We start from the raw sequence: 27088 nt of genomic DNA on the forward strand, positions 1-27088 counted from the left end.
GAATTGTTCAAAATAATGCCAAATACTGGTTAGAAATAAACGTGCTTTTGGACGATTAACTGTGGAATCTATACCATAATATAAATGAATAGGAAATACTTTGCTTCTTAGATTTGTATACATTTTTGACATTTAAAAAAATCTCTTTTTTCATGGTCTTTTAAGACCTAAGTATGCTAATCCTTATTATATATCTATTACCTTTTTCTGAACAGCAGAATAATTCTCTTGGGTTGGCCTAAAATGATTATTTACTAGTTTAATTTAATTAATACACTAAAATGTTTATTTATCTAGTAGGTACAATCAGGAGTTGTTTATCACAGAAGTCCAAAACATAAATGCATATCTGGAAAACAGGTTAAAATGACTGCATGATTAGGAATTTGTTATGAATATCATACTCACATAGCTCATAATGTTTTATAGTTATGAATTCAGTCTGACAAGTTTTCATTTGAGTATGATGGATACAAAAAGAAGCTTTGGTATTTAATGATATGTGTATTTATGTCTCTTTGTACTGTGTTAAAATCTCCAAGTGCATAATAGAATTCCCTTGTGCATTATAGTCAACAAAAAGCACTGAAAAGAATGGGCAGGCATGCATCTTTATGGTTAGAAAGCTCTAGAAAATCCTTGGTAAGACACACATCTTGGACAAGGTGTGTATTCCTTACAGTGTTTTCTTTGTTCCACCAGGAAGGTTTCTTAGATGTAACCTCTTCTGAGGGGAGGATGAGATGACGAAGGGCTCGGCCAGTGGTATCTAACAGTAGGACGATGTTACTCTGGAAATAAAGCGAAGAGGGAAAAGGTCAGGATTTGTTCCTTTTCTTCAAAGCAGAAGACTCTTGGTAACCTGGGAGGAAGGATTATCATGATAAACCAAAGGGAAGACGACAATATGGAAACACTTAAGAGACACTATGAAGACACCAAATGGTTTTCCTTCACACAGAATTTAAAGTATTAGATGGTTTTATGAAGATGTTTCTAGTGATGTGATGCAGAACGTATTCTCTTTGAAGATTTTATCTTAAAACCATCCCCTTCTAAATATAGGCTAGCTTAACCATGATTCTGTTTTATTATGTAGTCATGATAAAATTACGATGATTAATGACTTTTAAGAGACCATTTACTTTTATCAAAATTACCCTCAAAGACTGTTCTGTTGAAAACTTTTACACTGCACACAGTTAAATTAAAATTAATAATTAAAAATAATTAAATTAATCCTTTTCACAAATTCAGGTTCAATTCAGAAGATATGTACAAGATGGGTTATCAAGAAAATATCAGGGACCCTAAGAAGCCAGCTAGTAATGTTTCTTCATCTTGAAATTCACTAAGCTTGAAGAACGTTTACAGTTGGTGCTGTAATAATATACAAGCAAGGGATTTCTGCAGCGTTATTAATCAGCTATGGAAATGAAGTAATCTCTTAGTAATTAGGAGCAGTTTTTCGAGAAAAAGAATTTTTAAATAAACCTTAAGCATTAAAAGAAATGAGCTGAAACACATGAAATCAGAACTTAAAATTGAGAAAGCCAGAAAAGATTAAATATTTTAAAAGGATGCAAAGAAGTTGGCATTTTTAGTTAAAATTTAAAGACTTTTAACAGGTTTGCCAGAGGCATCAGCAAGTTGTTAGGCCTCACTTTTATGCATTTTTTTTTTCTTTCTTTCTTGTTCGGTTTTAAATTTGGGACTCCTCCAATTATCCTTATGAAATTTTCATTTTAAGAACTTCCTTTGGGGAATATTAAGTCACAAAGTACCCAAAGAATTAATACACTTTGAAAAATTAGGAAACAGAATATGAAATGTTCATTCATTTCTCCCATAATATTTATTGAGCAGCTGATATTTAAAGCACAAAGGAGAGTGCAATGATGAATTAACCATCTATTATGGTTATCTTCTATTATGTAATTCAGTTAGAGAGACATGAAAAGAAACATGAAAAGATCAATGATTCATCTGGAACCTCATAGGTGGTTTCAAATTTCTTTTACTAGCTAATTTTATTGAAGTGCTTAAGAATTAAACTAGTGTTCCTATCACAGTTTCCTTCACTCTATGTACTTAAGCTTGGCTGTACTAAACAATTTTACTCAACATATTGATAAAGCTTAAATTTTTCAACAAACATCACCCTTAGAGTCCACTATTCTAGATACAAGTGCAATTCTCCATGAAGCATGTGTGTTAAGAATACTCTTTTAAAAATTAACTTTCATAAAGAAGTATTATTCCTGGCATTTGAAAGATTAAAAATGATAGTGATACCTTAAAATTTTTCTTAAGAAAACATATTAATAAGTTAAAAATTTACAGTCTCCATTCCAGATTAAATCTATTTTGAATAAGTGTTTTTTAAAGGAGAAACTCTTTCTTGTAAGATAAATATTACAACATTAACATGAATTCTTAGCACAGAAGCGATTTGGGATAATATTAACTTTTCTAAGCAAAGAAAGTCCTAAAAATAATGTTTGATCCCAAAATATGATTAAGCAGAAGAATAAGCAGATGATTAAACAAATATTAAGCAGAAAAATAAGTTAGTACAATTTTGCATTTTTCTTCCTTTTTAGGGTCTAATACTTATATACTCATAACTTGGCCTAAGTGAACTGAAAAACTATCTTTCTAAGTGACAGAAAACATATATTTCCAGCTATTGCTGTATTTAGAATTCATTTTAGAAGCAATTGGCAACATGAAGGCGTTCTGTTGCTCCATCCTTTTAGAAGTTAATGGTTTCCTTCTGTAAATGACTAATGATATATTCTGTCTGAGTTTAAAAATAGAATTTTGCGTCACACACACGAGTACAAGTAACTGTGGCTTTGGCACTCCTTTAAGGGGGGGCAGGGAGGAGAAGCAACGGAGCAATTTTATTATGTTTGTATTTGACTGGGAGAAAAGTAACCTCTGGATGACCTCAATGTCCCAAAATCTGAAATTCTAAACTCTGTACAGATGTAATAAGTAATCTCATGGGTGGGGGTAGGGGGTGGGGTAGGGGGTTGGCTCTTTATTTTTAGACATGGAGAAATTTCCCTTTCCTCACTTAAGATTTTATTTTAGCAAGGACTTTTGAACAACTCCTCAAGCTAGCCAGGGAAATGCAAAGCGTTATTTTTAAAAGACAAGGGAGAGATGAATGGATGCAAGTACTTTGCAATATTTCAGCTCCGTTTTCAGTTAGGGCAGAATGGGGAAGGAGGAGTGGATGGCAGTGCACTCATTTCTTCTTTTTTTATTGCATTAGAATTACTTATTGTTTGTTCAATTTTACAGCTGCATGCTTTTTATTTGGAATTAAAGAGGTCTTACATCCTGCCAGGGCCATAGCATGAGATAGAAGGCTAAGATAGTGTCTCTGGGAAAAGAGGAGGCAGTGCAGATCACAGGTAGAACAGAAGTATCCAGATAGCACTACGTGTCTTCTCAGGGTGCGGAGGTAGCTTTCTGGAAAATTGTTGAAACTGTGGTCAAAAGGGATAAGTCGGGGTGACATACAAGAATGCCAGGAGGCAAAGCACTAGCTGTATGGAATTCAAGTACATCTGTACAATGAAAAACATATTTAACTTGATGAAAGTCATTGTAAGTGAACAGAGTATTATCAGCAATGTTACCAAACAATTGCATCTTTTGAGAAAATAAAATACTTGGTGAGAACCTAAAAATCTTTTAAAGAATTGATATATATATAAATTTGACTTTGAACTTGATGGATAAAAATCTGGCAGGACTGTATGAATAAATACTCCAAATTTAGATTCTTATCCAAATTTAAGTGGCTTATTGAATTAAGAATCACCAAGATATCATGCACTTGTTATGACAGATTGTTCTGGCTATAGAATTCAATTCAATGGTATTGATATTTGTTGGAATGCTAGAGAGTAAAACCCTTTTTCCACTGTGCTGGAAATAAACTTTTAGAAGCAATATCTGGATATTCATAACTCTGCTTCTAGGAGAAAGTGAAAAATGAAAGAGAAATCTGAAAACCAGAAAAAAAATTATTAACTCAGAATTTATTATAATTATTAAGGTAAGGCCTAAAGTTCACTTATTTACGCAGCGAATTGCTGACATGTTACCGTGTTTCCCCGAAAATAAGACCTAGCCAGACCATCAGCTCCAATGCGTCTTTTGGAGCAAAAGTTAATATAAGACCCGGTGTTATTTTACTGTAATATAAGACTGGGTATGCTATGATATGATATATGATATAATATAATATAAAATATAATATAATATAATATAATATAATACCAGATCTTATATTAATTTTTGCTCCAAAAGACGCATTACAGCTGATTGTCCAGCTAGGTCTTATTTTCGGGGAAACATGGTGCTTATTAAATATTTTCCTCTTGATTAGACACAGTCTAAATAAAAGTTTTGTTTCTTGGTAACACTTTACTCTCACAGTGACTTTAAATTCTTTCAAGCAATGATATTGCATTTCTTTAATATTTTCCTATTATGAACACTTTTTAATTCTTCAGACTATTCTTTTCCCCAAGTAGGTGAAGTGAGTGAGAGCGAGTGGGTGAAGTTTAACTCTGGGGGTCCATCCAATGTGGGTTGAATCTCAGTTCCCATGTGCTTGCTGAGCAAGTTGTTGAAATTCCCCGAGCCTCAGTTTCCTCACGTGTATAGCTCACTATACAGGTGAGGCAGCTGGAAGAATAACATGGGATAATGTGTGGAATCTTTTACTTGACGCATTGTCGGCATTTAACAACTGATCTTTCTCCTTCAGACACTCATCCCTTGCCTCCCCAGATACCACGCTCCCCGGTTTATCCGCCTACTTGGATGGCCACTCATTTTCAATCCCCTTGGTTAATTCCTCCTCATCTCCCTGTTCTTAACATTTTATTGCCCCAGGGCTTAGGGTTCACACTTCTCTTCTCTACCCACATTCACTCCCTTGGTGAGCTCTTTCCTTGTATGCCAGTGACCCCAAATTGATATTTCCTGTTGTGACCTCTCCATCAAACTGCAGACTCATCTACTTGGATATCTGATAGACTTCTAAAATCTAATCAAACATCTAATCTTCTCTCCCAAATAGATTCCTTCCTCATCTTAGTTGATGGTGTCTCTGTACTGTCAGTTGCTCTGGCCCTAAACCTTGAAGCCGAACTTAACCTTACTCTTTCTCACCCCATGCATCTGATCTGTTAGGAAATCCTGTTGGTCTTACCTTCCAAATACACCCAGAATCCATCATTACTTACGACCCCCATCCTCCTCCAAACTGCCATTACCTCCTGCCCGGATCACTGCAAAAATCCCTGAACTAGTCTCCATTCTGCCGTCGCCCGTACACTATTCACCAAAAAGGAGCTGGAGAAATCCTTTCAAGACATCCGTCAGATCATGCCACTCCCTCCAACAGCTTCCCATTCCAGTCAGAGTCAGGGCCCAGAACATTACAATGGCCTACAAGGCTGTACACCATCGGCTTCCCACCCTCTCCACCACGGTCCTGGCCCAACCCACTAAGTGACCTCTTTGACCTCACCTCTCAATACTCTTCCCCTCATGCAAACAGCCCCACCACACGTGTTAAAGATGAAGAGGCACGCTCCAGCCTCTGGGCCTTTGAACTTATAAGTAGTTCCCTTTACCTGGAACCCTCTTCCAGATCCCTGTTCTCCCCTCACCTCCACCAGGTCTTTGCTTAACTATGGTCTTCTCAGGTAAAGGATCCCTGCGCACCACAGTGTTTTAATGGCATTCTTCCTCCCAGCCTTCTGTTACTCTCCCTTGCTTCTTATCGTCTACCTCAAGATATAATTTAATATTTATTTTGGTTACTGTCTATCTTCCTGCACCAGAACGTAAGCTTTGGAGGACAAGGATTATTGTTGTTTTGTTCATTGCAGTATCTCCAACAGTAGGCATATGAGATATATTTGTTGAATGAATAAAATGCTTAGTATAGCAGGTGGTAGACACTAGGTGGATAATAGGTGCACAAAACATTACATCCCTTTTTGTTGGTATGGTACAGATGAACCTAGACTTTTAGAATTCTCACTAATTGAGATGCAGCCTGTCTTTTGATCTCTATCTTTTGTTTGGAATTATCTTTAGCCTGACTCTGGGCACCTGTGCTTTTCATTATTGCTACTTCAGAATAGTAGTGGTGGATGAACGTGATCATCATTAGATATGGAAAGACCTCATTGTATTTCTACAATGGACTGAATGTTTAGGTCTGCTCCAATAAATATGCTGAAACCCTCAGCCCCAGTGTATTAGGAGGTGGACCTTTCAGAGGTGATGAGGTCAAAGGAGTGGAGTCTTCCTGAATGGGATTAGTTTCCCTTATAAAAGGGACCCCAAAGAGATCCCTCACTCCTTCTAGGTGAGGTGACAGTGAAAATCAGCTGTGTAAGAAGTGGTCTTTCACCAGACATCGACTCTGCCAATGCCTTGTTCTTGGAGTTCACAGATTCCAGAACTAGGAAGAATACATTTCCTTTGTTTACAAGCCACTTAATCTATGGTCTTTCTGTTATAGCAGTCTAAATGGACTAAGACAGTTCTATCCAGTGTGTTTATATGGCTGCCTCTGCATAAACCATGCCATTCAGGTCTCAGATAAAATGTCATCTCCTAAGAGGAGATATGTCAGCACTCTTTTTAATCCTGCTCACCCTCCCAACTCTTCCTACCCCACTCCCATCACTCCCTAGGATACTAGCTAGTTTCTATACAGTACTTATCACTACCGGAAACTGGCATATTTATTTGTTGGTTTACTTGTTTGCTGTCTATCTCCTCAAAGAGAATGCAAGCTTCACAACAAAGACTTATCCGGCCTTCAATGCCGATAGTGCTGAGGTTGAGAAACCCTGACCTACATGTTTCCAGGCTTACAGGGCATGCCGAAGTCTCTGCAGAAAGGCAGGTATTAGCCTGTCTCTGCGGTACTGATAAAATGCAACCCTGGATCCTCCCTCCCTCCAGCCCCTCCCCACAATCTTTACAGAGGCACATATTTTCAGTTACAGGTGGCAAATCATTCTTGCCTTTTCCTTCACATAAGTTACCCTCGGCATAATTGTGCCATGTGAGTGGCCTGGGATGCATTACCTCTTGCTCGTGGAGAATCAGTTGACCCTTGAGGGGATTTCCCAGGGGCGCCACTGTCACAAACGGGTGCCACACTCCACTGGCCGTTCTTGGGAAGATATCAAATAAGTCCACAAAGTAGCCCGTTTTCCCAGCCGTATCCATAAAGTACAAGGAAACAGGATTGCATGTAGCCACATAGAGATTATTTTCCTCGTTTTCTGAAATGACAAAAAAGAGTTCATTTTGTCATCTGCAACAGATTTTTTGACTGGTTAAGAGGTCTGGTGAAACTGAATCACGAGGCTGAGCAGTCGGACCTCAGATAATTTGGAGATGGACTGATTAGGCTGAGAAACACCATGAGAAGCCAGTTAGTTCCTGCTCTACATGTAGATGTGGCTACAGCTACCTGTTTGAGGAAGCAAGTATCTATTTGCTCCCCAAAGAATTCCGTAATACAGTAACGCCATTAAATATTTAACACTTCTCAAGGCAGGAAATTCTTCCTTGTATGAAAGCAAAGTGCTTTGTGCTTCAATAAAGTTTTGTTTGCTCTTGTTTTATTGTTGGTTCAGATGGACAAAAGCTGGTCAACATTTTCTATCTGCTAATCTTGCATTTCCTAGATAGGTACTAGATCTTTAAGCTTTTCTTGCTATAAATAATTCCATTTAAAAAAATTCTCAGCTCTGTGGATCTTATGTTTCAAACTTTTATTGATGTTTTGAGTATTTTCTATTGTAAAGTATCTGTCCCTTCTCACCATACACACACACGCACACACACACACACACAAATTTGTATGGTCACGAATGTTAACTAAACTTGGTGTGGTGATCATTTCACAATACATACAAATATAGAATCACGTCGTACACTTGAAACTAAGATAATGTTATATGTCAATCATACCACAATAAAAAAATAAAATGAAATAAAATATCTGTCTTTTCAATCTGAGTACTTGATTAGGTCGATTTTCTAAATTCTCTATCAGAGCTTCTTCAACTTTAAGTGCATAGGAATCACTCGGGATCTAATGAAAATGTACGTTCTGATTCCGTGGGTCTGGGACGGGATTGCAGATTCAGTCTTTGCAACAAGCTCCCAGGAGATGCCAGTGCTGCTGCTTTGAGGGCGCCCTTTGAGGGGTCAGACTCTAGACTATGTTTTCCATGATCGAGCTATGAGCACTTTACAGCAGGGAATTAAGGTGCTTTTGCATAACAAATGCCATCAGCATTGCTCCTCATCCGGGTATCTATCCATTTGACAGTGGCCATATTTTCTGATCCCAAAGTTAAGACACAAGATAGGTTAATGCAATAATAACATTTATATTTGGGACTATTCTGGAAAATTTGGAACACACACACACACACACACACACATACTGTGTGTGTGTGTGCCATGCCTACAAATAAAGACAAAATGTTATCTGTAAATATATAAGAAATTTAAATAAATGAGCTAACATTGATAAGAAACACAAGTCAACCGAAGGGCACAAGAAGCCATTATTTAGGAGACTGTGTATTCCAGTTCCAAATATCAGGTAAAATCACATAATTTCTAATTTAAGAATCTTTTTAATGCTTCCACTATCAGCATAAATCAGTTCAATTCAATACTTACTGAGAACTTTTTCACATAATATAGGGCACCATGGAATATAGTAAAAGTTTTAACAGAAATGTACTTAATAAACTTATTAATTGTTCTCCCTTACTGCGGGCATCAAGTGTTTTTTGGTCTTTGGCTGTTTGAGGGAGGAACACACTTTCCTCTACCCTCATGGGTCTTCTGACTGGTCTAATAATCAAATACGCATGACACAGATTAGCAGGAGAAAATAACCAAATTTAATACATATGTATGTATGGAAGCCCATCCCCCCCAATGGGAGTCAGAGGCCCCATGTGCAGGAGAGGTTCAGAGATAGATGGGGGACTAAGGTGTATAAGACATCCTGAGCTGGGAATGTGGTAAGGGACCTTGGGGGCTTCAAAGGGTCAGGCCATTGCGGAGGTAAGAACAGATGTTTAGTAACAGAAGTTTGTTCTGCTCTAAAGGTCAAAAGAAGGTATCTCTGTGATTTCTTATGGGCAAGGGCCCTAATTCAAGTTCTTCTAGGTAGTTAAGGGAGGGACAGAAGTTTCTCTGGAGCCTGAAGCTCAAGTTGCCTTTAGCTCAAAGTAAGCTGCCGACCACTGAGGCACATCTTGGGGTGGCTCGTTCTGAACCCCCACAGCTCAAATCTATATCTATATATCTATATCAATGTCGATATAGATATATAGATATAGATACATAGATCTATCTATCTATATGATTCTAACCCAAGAAAATGCTCTTTTCTCATATAAATACAGAACAGGTAAGAAACAAATAGCAAAAACCTAGTTTCCAGATGGGGACAGTACTGAAATCGAGGACTAAATTACATGAGGGTAGCAGAGGAGTTTCATCCCTACAGGGGCAATTCTGACTAATTGGCAGCAGTGCCTGGAATGCTGCATTGAGAACTGTGAGGCTGTGACAGGACTTAACGAGAAAAGTGCCACCTCACCTGATTAATGACACCTGTCCTAGGCCATGAGCAGCGGGTCACAACATACTTCTTTACAGTCCCGAAATATGAGACAGGGGCCAAAGTTCAAATATATCCACAGAGTCCATCCTTATTCTCTACTAGCGGATGTAAAATATCTTAATAAAAGCACCAATCTGTTACCAAAAAAACCTATACCTTTTTAAAAGCATATATTTTTATTCAATATAGCTGATTCTAGAAATAAACAAAGTCAACAGAACTTACATGAACAAAACTTGTTTCTGAATTTTTTTTACCTAAACACCCCCAACCTAGTCCAGTCAGAGACTCTCTCCCTTCCCCTTGCCTCACTTCTGTTTATATTACCTTACTAACTGCCACTAATTGCGACACTTCTGCCAAAAGGTACAAGGGCACACCGCATGAATCAGTAGGTGATGGCAACAGTCCAGAAATACAGATGCCAAAAGTTCACATCCTTTATTTGTCATTCTTTACAATGAGAAGTTTAATGACTGCAAATCACTCCAGCCCAGCTTTCATGGTTCATGCAGTCGCCCAACTGGAATCCCAGCCAAAAAAATCCAATGTTTCTTCTCCTTCTGTCCTGCGTCTATTTTTAGCAGGGGCCTGGGTGTGTTTAACTTTGTGCTACAATGTAATGAGAAACAGGCATATGAATACAAACTCAGCGGGGCTCATGTGGATTCCACAACAGTGTTTTGTTAGGTTGTTATAGGAAATTAGTTCTAAATTACATATAATTGGTATCCAATCCAGGAATGGCACAGTGAGGGAGTCTATCATGGACTTCTTGATGTCTCGAGAGTATTTTAATCCCACTTTAAAAACAATCAGCGTAGGAAGGAAGAATCGAAAGACTCAACTGATTTACCATGTGATGTAGCAATGTCACAGATTATGTTCACTTCATCCAACGGCAAATTCCAGGAGACACATTCTTCCGTAAAGGTTTGAGCTCTTCCCTCATGTCTTTCTATTGGATACTTCTGTATGTTGACAGGCACTGGGCCCTATAATAAAGTCGTTATCGGAGTTATGAAATTTGGGTGGTTACCAAAGTGTAGAAAAGCTATCATTCTTCCAAAATATAGAATTTAAATTCAAATATTCAATATCTTAATATACCTCCTCTCATTTTATTGACTGGCCTGGTACTTATAGCAACAATAATGCCATATACCTGCATTTATAAATGCTGTCACATGTGCTATCTCATTTAATTTCTCACTTTATTTTCTTTCTACTCATAAAATATACCAGATGTAAAACCCCATAAGATTGCTTGTTACTTTATTCCTTCCTAAGCCAAGAGCAACTTTTGAACTCCAAGCACTGGGACCCAGAGCTGTCCAAACCAGGAGAATAATTTGTCAAGGAATGAATCACGGTCTGATATAGTTCCACTATAAAGAATGATTATTAGATCATTATATAGAATGTAATGGCTAAACCTGGGTCTTGGAAATAAAATGTAAAAAAAAAAAAAAGACAATTGAAATGAAAAACAATTTACTGATAACCACTACTGTTAGTTATAAAAGGTAGAGCATTTCACACATGGTAAAAATAATTGAACAGAAACATAAGCAGAGGTACTAATTTAATCATGTTATTGAAATTAGTGCTGGGTGCCTAGATAGGATATCCTGAAAGGGCTATGTAGCTACAACTAAAATTTCAATGATGTGTACGCCCTACAGTCCTTAACTGATAGAAAAATGTTTGGGTTCAGTATTGATTATCGTGGCACCCATCTCCCCACACCCTGCCCCCTTCTATCTAGTCTGCATCTCAGGAGCTGGAAGACTAACAACTACATTCCTCATCCTTCTTTGCAGCAAGTGTTCTGATGTGATTTAGGTAGTGCCCACTAAATGCACTTGCATGCAATTTGAAAGGCAGAAGAGAAGGAGTGGCCATCGTCCTGCAGCTATAGTGAACAAGGAGTCTCTGACAAGCAAGAGCCGTCAGATTCTACGCTCTACGGTGGGCGTTGATAAACTACGGCCCACAGGTCATCTCTGACCCATTGCCTGCTTTTGTAAACAACATTTGACTGGGACCCATACCCACTCATTTGTTAATGCGTTGGCTAAGGCTGCTTTTGCGCTGCCATGGCAGAGCTGAGCAGTTGCAAAAGAATCCGAATGGCCATAAAGCCTGACATATTTACTATCTGGCCCTTGACAGAAAAATTTTTCTGATCCTGCTTTATTGGATAGCTCCCAGCAACGGGGGGCGGGGGGGGGGGGGGTAACAGAAGCAGAAGCACTGATCTTCACATTCAAAGTCCAGTGGTGGCCCCTTGGCTCCTGTCCATTCTAAGGATTTTATAAGCATCTAATTCCCCACAGTAAATCCCTTTCTGCTGGAAATACCTAGAGGGGATTCTATTGCAACTAGTGATTGATACTCCTTTCCTTTGCCTGTTTATATGAAGACAAATACCATGGAGTAAGTGTCCTAGGATAACACATAAGATAACTGATTCTCTGCAATACAGTTTAGCTCTTAGGAATTCTACTGGCCATTAGCCCGTACCTACATTGGGTTTCTCAGAGGCCAGACTGGCTTAAAAGTTAAAGCAGGAGCTAAATCTATTCTAAAATAACATCAGACCACGTCATTTCTGAGACTGTATGGATTTTCTCCAGTGAAGATACAGAAAAACCTGTAACATTCAATATTTTAACGAAGAAGTAATAATATCCACCTTCACGTCTATACGACGAGTTTCTGCTGGACACAACAGTCTTTGCATTCCATTTCTTGACTGACCAATTGCCCAGTAGCCCAGGAATGTCTGCGCTGGCAGAGGCAACCTGTCAAGGACGGTTTGAAAAGTAAACATGTCTTTTTAATCCCGAGTCATAGGAAAACATAATTAGCCATCTATTATCAACCACACAAGTAAATTTGAAGCAGGTGTTACTTAAACGTTTCTGTCACTTTATTAAGACAGCTATAAAACCATGTTTAGAATGTACTTTAAGAAGAAAAGATTCCACATTTCTGAAACTCAGAAGGTAAAGCCTCCTTCTGTATTTACCTTAATGACAAATATAAGGTTTACATATTTTTAACTTGAACTGGTAAAATACTTAGTCATTTACCATCTAAATTCCTAGCAGAGTATAGGAAGGATTTAGGGGGGAAAAACGGAGCAATCTATCAATTTTTTTGTATGTATAGTCTTTTAAATTTAGAATCAAATAATAAAGAGTACACAATACTACCAGTCACATGTTGTACAGGGCAAGTTTCATAGACTATTTTAGCACCTTAATTTTATTTTTCACTTTGAATTGTTATATATATATATATATATATATATAAATTTCACATAAAGGTGTCACTTAGTCTTGACCATACCAGTACCCCAAACTAGAATCCAAAGCAATTCGCATCACCAGCTTCCAGAAATCCCCTCAGGACCACTTTGGTCATTACTGCCACCAAGGGAGCTCCTATCCTGATCTCTCATGGATTTATGCTGTGTTTAGATTCCTTTTTCTTTAAATGACTTTTAAATGAGGGGACTTGCCAAAACATATGTGGCAATGCTAAAGTATAAAACCACACATTTTTTAGAATAAAGTCTTGGCTTTTTAATCTTACTATCTTTTCTTGGAATCTTTGAAAAAAGAACCATTAATTTGTCCCTTAATTCATTATAATTTCTTATTCCATGATAAATTAAGGCAAAAAACGATTCAGAGTTAAAAGTTCTTTAAAAATAACGCACATGTGGCTATAAATTGAAATGCATGCATGGAATGAGTTGGATGATCATTCAAAGAATACATATTTATATTTAGAAACCATTTTATTTTCAGTAAAAGTAGTCTGACACAGTATTTCCACATGCTTAATAAGACCATGTAAGGCTCAGACATTTTTTGCATAAAATAACAGTCAGGCATTCTGGTGGAATATGCTTTTCGGCCCTTTGAAATATTAATATTTAACACAAAATGAAATACATTTAAATAAAATTTATATTAAAATTCTTCTAAGTCATCTGACATAACTCTTTCAAAAGGAAGTACCATGTTTCCCCAAAAATAAGACCTAGCCAGACCATCAGCTCTAATGCGTCTTTTGGAGCAAAAGTTAATATAAGACCCAGTCTTATATTTTAATATAAGTCTTATATTTTAATATAAGACTGGGTATAATATAATATAATACCAGGTTAATATAATATAATATAAACACTGGGTATAATATAATATAATATAATATAATATAATATAATACCAGGTCTTATATTAATTTTTGCTCCAAAAGGCACATGAGACTTGATGGTTAGGCTAGGTCTTATTTTCGGGGAAACACAGTAGGTGCTTTTGTAGCTATCATCCAAAATACATTTTTTTAAAATTGAAGTTTATTGGAGTGACAATTGTTAGTAAAGTTACACAGATTTCAGGTGTACAATTCTGTATTACATCATCTATAAATCCCATTGTGTGTTCACCACCCAGAGTCAGTTCTCCTTCCATCACCATATATTTGATACCCTTTACCCTCATCTACCATCTCCCTCCCCGCTTACCCTCTGGTCAAAATACATTTTAAGTACCTGGACAATTATTCTGATTGGTCACCCATTTCTATGCTTTCTACTGCTAATAAGGTGGGAGGGGCACTGAGTCAGGGGATTTACTATTATTGTATTCTCTCTTTTAAATGTAATGAAGATACACTTCTGTGTCAACCGTGCAGATCTTGAAAATATCTCCAAAACTGGGATCTCTCTCTCATGTAGGAAATGAACTGCATTCTTCACTTGCTTTTGGACATTTACCAAAGGAGAATTAGGTCTCCAAATATCAAAGGAGAACAATGAAGGAAGGAGACACCTAACTTCATTCTAGCAGAGAAGACATAGTACAATAGAATGCAGGAGACTGGGGTTCTAGTTCTAGCTCTTTTATTAACTAACTCTGCAGACTTACGAGGGGAAAAGTCAGCTAATTTTTGTGAGTGTTAATATCTTCCTTTGTGAAATCAAGGGGAAGGTTCCTTACAGTGTGGGGAGTCTCTGTTGATCACTGAAGTGAATTGAGAGAAGATCCAATAGTCTTGCATTACCTTGGTGCTCTGGGGTGAAAATAATCAGAATGAAAATATCTACACCTACCAATAGAGTAGGTGCCCTGAGAGACAGGTATGTTTTATTAAAAGCTCATAAAAAGAAGCTCGAAATACATCCCATTCTTTGAAGACAACAGAAACAGTGACACAGCTTGAAATCTAACTATGTTTCTTAACAGGTGGAGAATTGCTTAATAAAAAAACGATCCTTGGTTGATAGGCTGATATGCAGCCTAAAAATGGATCTAACACATCCTTTAATAATCATAAAAATATCATATAGATGCTAAACAAAGAAAACCCCCTTCATCTATTTGAGAAAAAGTACCTTTACCCGACATCTAGTTTTTACTGACAATTCCAGGAATATTCATGAAATCTGGTTTGAACTTGCCAACTCATTCTAAATAATAGTCATGGAAATGACTGGTTCCATCTTAAAATAGCACTGGCTGATTGGCAGGGTATGAGAAGGCCCTTCAGGTACCCCATCTAGAATCTATTCTAGGAGCACATCACTAGATGCTGTATATGGGCAGTCACAACCACAACTGAAAGACACACAGGCAGGTTCTGGAGTTGCACAATCAAACTGACTCAATCCAGCTCCTTGGTAACATGACGTGTTGTTTCTAGACATTTCCTGTGGCCTCCAGGCTGGCCAACTGAAGTAAACCAAAGCCCCTTATTAATTTTCCACTACTAAGCCCTCCCAATAAGCAGTGGAAAGATTTAGTGGTTACTAACTCTCTCCACTTCAGTAAGTTAGTAGTCAGGGGAAAAGAGAAGCAGTAAAATTGGATGTGTGAGTAAGCTTTGAATTTGAAGCATAATCAACATTAATTTGGGAGAAACTCTAAACTCTAAAGCCAGTTAACAAAAGGTCTTATATTCCATTATTAAAACGTGTCATCCAACTCTAACTAGACTTAAGTTGTTATACCTGGTTTGACTGAAACAACAATGGTATTTTCCATGGTTTTAAGATCCTGTCACTTGTTTTGTTTAACTCTGTTAAAGTCCTAGCAGGAATGAAGTCTGCATTTAATTTTATGGGGGAGGAGGATGAATTGAAGGCCTATAAATAGCATTACATTTTATCTTCAATGTCATTCATGAATTTATGTTTTTTAAAACAATGAAGTATTTCAGTCCATATGTTGTGATGTTTCTTAATCCCTTTTGGAAGTATTAACAAAGATCTGGAAGTAAAAGTTTTAACTAAAAGCAAGGTGGATATCAAAATTATGACACAGGTCAAATTACGGTACTTGAGCAAATTACAGAAAGGAAAAAGAGGGGTTTTTTTTTCCCCTCTAAACATGCATATAATTCCTAACATGATGCACAGTGACACCAAAGTCAAGTAATATAGTCTGAATGACATGCAAGAGATTTGTCTAAGATTGTTTCCACAAAGAGGTGAGCTGGGGTTTTTAAGAGTATGTTCTGGCAAATTTCTGCCTTCTCTGAACATTTGCCAGTACTATTTCTGGAGCATGAGAGAAACACATGAAAAAGATTTGGATCTTTCTAGGGCATTATGTAATTGGAAGTTGTTGACATACCTATAATCAACAATTCCTAAAACATTTCCTTACCGCAAGAACTACTCATTTTCATGGGAATCATGGAACCCTTCAGGGTAGTTCCACCAACTCAAAAATTCACCAGTTACTACCATCTTTGAGAAGAAAAAGAACAAGTCCAAAGTGAGCAGGCCTCACTCATGCCTAATGTTTTAGATGTAACCTCTGGTACAAATTCAGCTGGGCTGTCCAGCTGAGTTTCCTGGAGGCTGCATAGGGTAACCCTACAAGTATTCCCACCGTTAGCTCTTACCCCTTCCTCTCACTCTCCAGACAATTGATGCCACTTCCAGCTGTTACTGGCTGCTCATGAACATGCTGTGCATTTTCCTGCTTCCATGAGGCCACTACCTCTGTCTAGAATTTCTTTTCGCTATTGCCTCTTTGATGAAACCCTTTCCATTCTTTAGGTCCAATTCAAATATCACTTCCCCTTGCATTTCTCTCCCGTATTCTTGCTGGGCAGAATAATTCTCTTGCTTTTCCGGGTCTCCATGTAAATTTGCACTCTCAGGATAGAGTTCTGTAGAATTTGCAATTTTCACATTTAAGACCCAATAGAGAATAGAAGTTTAGAGAGCAAGTTTGTAAGTGCATCTATGAAATTCCTCACAAATATTTTTACTTAAAATACAATGAAAACATCAGCATATTGAACAGAAAATAGAAAAGCCCCTTTATACACTTCGAATGAATAATTACAGGTCCTTTTATTCCCAGTGATCCTCCCTTGGTTAGTAGACCCTTCTGAACCTCCCTTCCCTATAATCCCATATGTTGCTGGTAAATTAATTCTGCTGCAAATGATATGCACACAATGAGGACGAGTATGTGTTTTTTCCTCTCTGTGCTTGGCTCTACACTGAGATGCGATGGCTTTCACCTTACAACTCAGACTTGCGCACCTCTGCCATCTGGGTCCTGCCGAGAGGTCACAGAAATGAAGAGTAATCTGGATGCGTGAAATGGAAAAAGGTTTGGGGAAACTTGCTATTTTGGGCTGACACTTCTCAGATGGGCTCCCCAGTATCCGGCATGACACTGCGCAGTCCGAATGCGGCGGCCCAGTGTCACTCCGTGCACAGCAGACGTTGTCAGCGTGCTCCGTGCCTCTTTGGTTTTCCTCCTCCTCCTCACAGAATTTGCCGATTACAGTTCTGGGGCGTCATTTCCTTTTCCTCATCTTCAAGTTTCACTGCAAAAACGTCTCTTTTTCTGCCCTCTGCTTTACCAACCACATCTAAGTGGTTTTGAATCTTAAGTTCTTTCCTTTTTAAATTATCCACATCTAAAATGAGTGGAGCTAAAACTCTTCTAGTTGGATGTTTTTCCCAGAAAAATAAAAACAAACAAACAAACAAACATCCGCCTTGTATTTACCACAAGAAGGATTCATAGGATGAGATAACTCGACTGTGAATGGAGTTTTGAATGTAACATTTGCCTAACAAGGCTGGTAAGTTTACATGTTGTCCTAACCAGATTGTTCATTCATGGAGGGTATGGCTTACACCTTACTCATTTGAATCTCTGCTGCTCAGAATCCATTGATTCTGCCACCTAAATCTCTCTCACTGGTGTCCCTCTTTTTCATTCCCATTGCTACAATGTAAGCACCCTTTGTTTGTCACCTGGATTACTGCAGCTGCCTCCCAACAGGTCTTCCAGACTTTCAGTTGCTTATCTCTAGAAAACCAACCACAGTCTTTCTAAATTATGAATCGAACCATGCTGCTCTTTGGCTTAAATTTTTTCTAGGATTAACCCAAAGTTTCTCTCCTTTTCAGCCTCACCACACAGCTTGCCCTCACATAACCCTTAATTTTAGTCACTAAACTACTTGCAGTTTCCAAAATGCACCATGCCCTTTTTAAACTCTCTGCTTGAAGAGTGTTTCTCTTCCTTTGTTTGCCTAGAGAAGCCCTCTTAATCCTTGAAAGATTCAGCTTGGTTATCTCCCTGACTTTCTCCTAGGGCAGAAGGCAGCCATCCTCCATCTTTGCTCTGTCTTGTGTGGCTTTAACATAAGTCACTCTTCACTTGATTGAGTGCTTCCCCAATTAGCAGTGACCTCCTTGAAGATAGGTACTGAGCCTTCCTCACCTTTACATTTCTGACTCCCCACCTGGTGTTTACCACTAAGGGCTCAATGGTGTTTGTTAAATGAGTGAATGCTCAGTTACACTAGAGCTGCCGACATCTTCACCTGCTTGCCCCTCATCTCAAGGGTAAGTTCAAAACACCACGGCAAAGTTTCCCATTGCGTCCTGACTACATGACTGACAGCAAATGACGCAGTCTACTTTGCAGGTGAATTTGGAAATTAGCTCAAGGTGGGGCTAGGTGACAGTCTTTCATAAAGTATCACAAATGCTTAAAGGATCAAGGTTAAGTCTGTGTGACTGCTTAAGATGAATACATAAGATTCATAGATCTTGATACTTTCTATGCATATTGGGTGTGCTTTTTCTGCACCCCCATTAAAGGGGCTGAAAACAAATGAAATGGCCATGATGCTACTTCATAACATACCAAAAGAACACAGGGCAAAGACTATGAAACCATAAAACCCAGCACCACCTTTCTGTTCATAATAATTCTGAGATGTCATTATGTAAATCCTCTTATTTTTGAAAACCAAGAGCTCTTTTATGAAGTAAAAGTAAATCATCATGCAGAGTGGAATTGTACACCTTAGAAATCCATAATCAACACTGAACTCATTTGTGAAAACTGAGAGTACAAAAACAAAAAACAAAAAACACAGAAAACTAAGTCTACAAAAAGAAAATTATAGCATATGGAAGGAGAGGCACAAATCTTTTAATTTAAAGGGACAAACAGTAAACTGATGACCATTCCTATTTTAAAGATTAAATCTAATGAAATTACTCCAAAGAGAGGTCCTGGTTGGGGAAGTCTTTGGTGCCTCTGTACTTTGAAGATCCCATAGTTGGTCTTGGGCAGAGAAGAAGCAGTTGCGATTGATGTTCCAATTATACAGGATAAGTTTTTAACATAGAAAATGAATTCTAGATGGATATCCTTTCAAAAACATGTTCAACATAGATGCTGATATCCTGTCTGCACATATGCACACCTGGCACTATTCTAAAGAGAAAGACCAATACTGAACATGACTGTGTAACACACACTGCAAGGAGGTATTAACAATGTCAGCTACCTTCACTGGGATTCTATTAAAATACACTTGTGAGACTGGCAGAGAGAGTAATGAATGGTTACTGATGTAAGAGAGAACGACTACGTATTCAAGCTTCCCAGTTCAATCAGGGACAGCGAAACACAGTATCTATGAATTGGAAAACCGTTAAAGACTATTTAATCCAGGGTACTGAGTTTGAATCCCCTTGAGTACCTTTTCAACAAGGTTTGTCTAGACCCGCCTGAACCCAGTGCACAGAAGGTACCCTCTTCCTCTCCCTCAGGTACTCCATTCCATCTCTGAACACGGGCGCTCTTGGCTCCAACATGGAGGCCAACTCTCCCTGAGCTGTAAGGACTTAGAAGGACTCACAGGTGCACAGGAAATGCACAGTGATTTATAATTACTCTGCTAAAGCTGACTATATGAATGAGTGTGATTTTAAGAATGGTAGTGCTAAGTAAAGGATTCTATGTAGGATACGTTTAAAAACAAATTGTTCTATTCATTTTGAAAAATTTGTGAATGTCACCAATTTTGATTTTTCAAAAAGTAAATCACTATTGAAATCATAAGAGAAAAGACTTAAGAGAATTTGCATCTCATAAAAAGGATGGTCTTATTTACTTCTGGAATCAATGACAAATGGCATTAATTTGAAGGAAACATTGGGTTTCCTTAACGTAAAAGTTATATGTATATTTTGCATGATATAGGGTTCTTTGGAAAACACAATAACGCTGCAAAAAATAGACGGCAGCAGGAAAAGAGGAGGACCAAACATGAAATGGATGGACTCGACTGAAAAAACCACAGGCTGAGGCTGAGTCTACAGGAGCGGAGCAGGGCTGATACAGATGGGGTACTGTGGACATCACTCATTCACAGGGTCACCAGCCGAGGAGTCGGAGTTGACTCAACAGCACATAACATATGTGCCCAAAATGGTAGGAAATGCAATTTGAAAAACAAGTCTAAAGTTTCCATTATCTTTAAAATCTTGCAATCCAGTGGTTGAATCCCTTATCGTGAGGTTTATTAGTTATATAATTTAAGTTATTTAACGTCTCCTGAATTTCAGTTTCTTTGTCTGTAAAATAGAAACACACACACACTCCTACACCTAATAGATAATAAAATAGGGGGAAAAATACTTGCCTAATAGAAAAAACAGAATTGTAGTATAGATTGAGTGAATGAATACTTGTAAAGTGCTTAGAGCCCTTACTAAGTACTCGATAAATATGAACTGTTTTATATTTGCTGCTTTAAAACTGTGCTGTCTCGGGTGGCCGATGGCTCAGCTGTTAGAGCACGAGCGCTTAATTACAAGGTTGCAGGTTCAATTCCCGCATGGGATTGTGGGCTGCGCCACCTGACACTAAGAGGTTGAAAATGGCGACTGGACTTGGAGCTGAGCTGCACCCTCCACAACAAGATTGAAGGACAACAAATTGGAGCTGATGAGCCCTGGAGAAACACACTGTTCCCCAATATTCCCCAATAAAAGATTTTTAAAAAAATGTGCTGTCTACCCTTAGCTGATATGTCTACCAATGCATAAACGTATATTGTGCTGAAACGCTACAGAAACGCGTGTTTAACTTCATTTCCTGTATACCACCGGGAAGGGTGCCAACCTTCTACCCTCAGAGTAGGCACTGCAGTGTGGGATAGGCTTTGCTGGACTGGAGGCAAAAGTCTCAAGAAATAGCAATTTCAGAACAGTTCACTACTCTATAATTTTCATTTTATTTAAATGTGAAAAACAAACTGAAAAATTCCAGTGCCCAGATAGTCGGTGGACATTTAAAAAACAAAACATAGGAAATAATACACATGTTAGACTATTAAAACAGTACAGAAAGTGAGGCCTCCTCTTCCCTTTCTAGGGTCTCTCAAAGGCAATTACTATCAACAGCTACTACTGTGTTTTTTAATTGTTTAAAAGATTAACCTATTAAAAAATGTAATAAAAATATTTGCTAATATGTCCTTAGACTTTGTTAATTCACATTGACCATATTTTGCCTGAAAAATGAAATTTAAAAAATTTAAATAAAGTATGTAAAATCAGAGAGAGAATACAGACGTCAACAGGACATCTGAGGAGTAATTATAAGACCCTCATAGGGCTTCTTCAGCTATGGGACACTTTTAAAGTTCCACATAATAGTTGTTTTTAGACGTGCAGTCCGTCTGGCAACAGCATTTTTATGTCTGAAAGGGACAATGAAATTTAAACATATGCATAAAGATACAAAATGTTGATAATGTTTTTATTCCTTAGGAGAACACCTTTTATGCTTTATGAATTTGTTCATTATGTTTATAATAAATATCGTAAGCTTAAAATCTCAAGAAACAAGAAGAATGGAGAAAAAAGTGGGTTTGGGGAGGAGTGTCCTACATTGTAGGAGTGTTCAAATCTAATTAATTACAGATACTTTTCTTTTCAACAAAGAAGCTTGGGAATGAAGTGTTCTGTTTTGTTTGTTTATTCTTTTAAAACAAAAACCCTTCTCAGGAACATGTCTCTTGTATTAAGAAGAAAAACTCAAACAAAAAAACAAACAAACAACAAAAAAAAAAACCCAAACAAAACCTAGAAATATTTCTCAGTGCACGAATGACCACAGAATCACAGCACAAGATCTAGAAGAATTCAATAAAGGTTATCTCCAGATGGTGGGATTATAGGTGTTTTAATTTTCTTTTTGTTAATTTAACTTTAAAAATAAATGAAACATCATTCTTCTTCTAGTAAATATTCATCACAAAGAAATCCTACATGTTAAAACTTTTTAATTTACTCAAAGTCTTTACTTGATTGATACAAATAAATGATTGGTAGATTGTGGATAGTTCCCCAGTGACAAATAGCCAATAAATGTTTTGGGGATAAGAATAAATTGGCTTAAGAATAAACTAAGCAGCATTAAAAAAGAAACCAACAGAATTGAGGACAAAGAATTTGGAATAAGAAGGATGATCATTTAGATATTTTATAGACATGTGTGCCTCCTAGGGAAGACAGGGAGAGAGAAAACACATGAAGACAACCTCAGAAGATAGAAATAATTTGTCTGTATGTTTGAGTTATTTAAAAATCACCACAACCTTTGAGAAAATTGCATAAATTGCTTTTTGTGGAGTTCCGGAAAAATGGCGGAGTGAGGTGAGCCTCTGTAAAGCTCCCCTGGAATTTACAAAGAATCGAACAACAAAAACTCCACAAAGGACTCCCTGCACAGCAGACAGGCAAGACGAAGAGGCCCACTACCGACTGAAATCACCTACAGGTGGGAGATTCGCGCGCGCGAGCGGGGGGAGGAGGAAAGTGAGAAGCGCGCGGAGACGCAGCTCCGGGGGCGCAGGACTCAGACCCAGCTCAGTGCGCCGAGCTCGCTGCTTCCCGGAACTACCGCAGCTGCGGGAGATCGGACTGCTAGGGCTCCGCCAGGGCTCCACAGGGCAGAGGGGACAGCATATAACACAGCTGAACCCAACGCTCACGGCAGAGACCTCGGAGAAAAGACTGAGGGAAAAAGGCTGAAAACGGTGGTTTAAGCCCGCACTGCCGAGCAGAGAACGGAGCCTTAGGCACTGAGACTAGCCGCCCCCTCCCTCCCCTCTTAGAGCTCGCCCCGCCCCCACCTGCCGGTGCTAGAAGCGAAACAGTAGCAGTGTCAGATCAAAACAACAGAAAATTTGCTATATTTGAGAACTGTGGCCCACAAACACAAATCCACAGCCCAACTAGTTCCGGCAAAGGGAAGAGAGCTGTGGAAGCAGTACCGGCTGTGGTGGTGGTCGCTGCCATTGCTCTGGGCCACCTCTCACAGCTCACCCCGCCCCTGGCCCCACCTATCTGGGCGGATCCCTGCAGGAGTAAACAGAGCTGCTGAACAAAAGAAAGACCTCTTCCTATCAACTTGTTGCAGAAGTCACTCCTGTAGATGTCTAGGAAGAGAAATAGTAAACCAATAATCGCCATGAGTAACCAAGGCAACAAGATAGCTCAGAAAGAAAGTGAAAAATCTCCAGAAAAGGCACTTAAATATACAGAAATATGTGACTTAAATGACAGAGAATTCAAGGCTGCAGTTCTGAAAAAACTCAACGAGATACAAGAAAACACAGATAGGCAGTTAAATGAACTCAGAAACTCAATTAAAGAACAGTATGAGCATTTTACGAAAGAGATTGAAATTTTAAAAAAGAACCAAATAGAATTTCTGGAGATTAAGAACTCAATAGAAGAAATTAAGAATGAAATAACCAGCTTAGGTAGTAGAGTTGACCAGATGGAGGAAAGAATCAGTGACATCGAAGATAGAAACCTGGAAATGACACAGATAGAAGAAGAAAGAGACTTGAGACTTAAAAGAAATGAAAGAACTCTACAAGAACTTTCTGACTCCATCAGAAAGAGCAATATAAGAATAATGGGCATACCAGAAGGAGAAGAAAGAGAGAAGGGAACAGAGAATATATTCAAACAAATCGTCGATGAGAACTTCCCAAATTTGTGGACAGAACTGGACCCTCGAATCCAAGAAGCGAATAGAACACCTAGTTACCTCAATCCCAACAGGCCTTCTCCAAGGCACATTGTACTGAAGCTGTCTAAAATCAACGACAAAGAAAGAATCCTCAAGGCAGCCAGGGAAAAGAAGACGGTAACTTACAAAGGAAAGCCCATTAGATTATCATCAGATTTTTCAGCAGAAACTCTACAAGCCAGGAGGGAGTGGAACCAAATATTCAAACTATTGAAAGAGAGAAATCATGAGCCAAGAATAATATATCCAGCAAAGATATCCTTTAGATATGAAGGAGGAATAAAGACCTTTCCAGACATACAGAAGCTGAGGGAATTTTCTAATACACGACCTGCACTACAAGAAATACTAAAGGAGGCTATTCGACCACCATCAACAGGGACAATTTGTGGCAACCAAAACTCAAAAAGGGGGAGAATAAAGGCCTGAACCGGAATATGGGAATGGAGAAAGTAAGCGTGCTGAAGAAAATGGAATACTCTAAATATCAAACTTACTTTTACATAAACTTAAGGGTAACCACTCAAAAAAAATCCAGAACTGAAATATATACTGAAATAAAAGAAGAAACAGAGGGAAACATCACAGAATACCACCACACAGAAATAACAGACAACAACAAAAAGGCAAAGAAACAATGGAGACACAGCCTTACCAGAAAACTAAAGATAGAATGACAGGAAATCCTCACATATCAATAATCACCCTAAATGTAAATGGACTGAACTCACCAATAAAAAGGCACAGAGTAGCAGATTGGATCAAAAAACTAAACCCAACCATATGCTGTCTCCAAGAGACACATCTCAGCTACAAGGACAAGCATAGACTCAAAGTGAAAGGGTGGAAATTGACACTCCAAGCAAATGGTGCCCAGAGAAAATCAGGTGTAGCCATAATGATATCAGATGAAACAGACTTCAAGGTGAAAAAGATAACAAGAGACAAAGATGGACATTTCATAATGGTGAAGGGGACTGTAAAACAAGAAGACATAACAGTCATCAATATTTATGCCCCTAGTCAGGGAGCACCGAAATACACCAAGCAACTACTAACAGAACTAAAGGGAGAAATTGACCAAAACACAATTATACTAGGGGACTTAAATACATCATTGACAGCTATGGATAGATCATCCAAACAGAAAATAAATAACGAAATAGTAGCCCTAAATGACACATTAGATGAAATGGACATAATTGACATTTATAGAGCACTTCATCCTAAAACATCAGACTACACATTCTTTTCTAGTGTACATGGAACATTCTCAAGGATAGACCATATATTGGGACATAAAATCAGTCTCAACAAATTTAAAAAGATTGAAATCATACCATGCATATTCTCTGATCACAAGGCTTTGAAATTGGATATCAACTGTAAAAAGAAAGCGGGAAAAAACACAAATACATGGAGACTAAACAACATACTTTTAAAGAAGGACTGGGTCAAAGAAGAAATTAGAGGAGAGATCAAAAGATACATAGAAACAAATGACAATGAAAATACATCCTACCAAAATTTTTGGGATGCAGCGAAAGCAGTTTTAAGAGGGAAATTTATCTCATTACAGGCCTATCTCAAGAAACAAGAAAATTCCCAAATAAATAACCTCATGTTACACCTTAAAGAACTAGAAAAAGAAGAACAGGTAAAACCCAAGGTCAGCAGAAGAAAGGAAATAACAAAAATTAGAGCAGAAATAAATGAAATAGAGAACAGAAAGACAATAGAAAAAATTAATGTGACAAAGAGCTGGTTCTTTGAGAAGATTAACAAAATTGACAAACCCTTGGCTAGACTTACTAAGATAAAAAGAGAGAAGACACTGATTAACAAAATCAGAAACGTAAAAGGGGAAGTTATCACGGACACCACAGAAATACAAAGGATCATCCAAGAATACTATGAAGGACTATATGCCACCAAATTCAACAACCTAGAAGAAATGGATAAGTTCTTAGAAACATATAGCCTTCCAAGGCTGAACCATGAAGAACTGGAAAATCTAAACAGACCGATCACCAGTAACGAAATTGAATCAGTCATCCAAAACCTTCCCAAAAGCAAAAGTCCGGGACCAGATGGCTTCACTAGTGAATTCTACCAAACCTTCAAAGAGGATCTAATACCAATTCTGCACAAACTCTTCCAAAAAATTGAAGAAGAAACAGTACTCCCCAACACATTTTATGAGGCCAACATTACCCTGATACCAAAACCTGGTAAAGACAGCACAAAAAAAGAAAACTACAGACCAATATCTCTGATGAATACCGATGCAAAAATCCTAAATAAAATTCTAGCAAATCGAATACAACAATGCATTAAAAAGATTATTCATCACGACCAAGTGGGGTTCATCCCCGGGGCACAAGGATGGTTCAACATACGCAAATCCATCAATGTGATACATCATATAAACAAAATAAAGGACAAAAATCATATGATTATATCAATTGATGCAGAAAAAGCATTTGACAAGATACAACATCCATTTATGATTAAAACACTTAATAAAATAGGTATAGAAGGAAAATACCTTAACATAATAAAAGCCATATATGACAAGCCCTCTGCTAATCTCATAATTAATGGAGAAAGACTGAAGCCCTTTGCTCTACGTTCAGGAACACGACAGGGATGTCCCCTATCACCTCTGCTTTTCAACATCGTGTTGGAAGTCCTTGCCAGAGCAATCAGGCAAGAGAAAGAAATCAAAGGCATCCAAATTGGGAATGAAGAAGTTAAATTATCACTCTTTGCAGATGACATGATGCTATATATAGAAAACCCTAAAGACTCCACCAAAAAGCTATTAGAAACAATCAACGAATACAGTAAAGTTGCTGGCTACAAAATCAATGCACAAAAGTCCATTGCCTTCCTATATACCAACAATGAAATCTCAGAAAAAGAAATACAAAAAACAATTCCTTTTACAATTGCATCAAAAAGAATA

The 27088-nt window shown here is 38.0% G+C and overlaps 1 protein-coding gene across 1 annotated transcript in view; it reads right to left on the minus strand.

The window, feature by feature from the left end:
• Positions 1 to 27088, minus strand: part of VWA8 (von Willebrand factor A domain containing 8) — a 305649-nt gene that overhangs the window by 106818 nt on the left and 171743 nt on the right. The window contains exons 27-30 of the mRNA XM_074329337.2: positions 12414 to 12522; positions 10572 to 10710; positions 7141 to 7340; positions 681 to 791 (exon numbers count right to left, since the gene is read on the minus strand). Of these exons, the coding sequence (XP_074185438.2) occupies positions 681 to 791; positions 7141 to 7340; positions 10572 to 10710; positions 12414 to 12522 (559 nt within the window). The remainder of the gene's footprint in view (positions 1 to 680; positions 792 to 7140; positions 7341 to 10571; positions 10711 to 12413; positions 12523 to 27088) is intronic.

Source organism: Rhinolophus sinicus, chromosome 16, assembly GCF_057876585.1.
Source record: "Rhinolophus sinicus isolate RSI-liver-muscle chromosome 16, RSI-T2T, whole genome shotgun sequence".
NCBI lineage: Eukaryota > Metazoa > Chordata > Mammalia > Chiroptera > Rhinolophidae > Rhinolophus > Rhinolophus sinicus.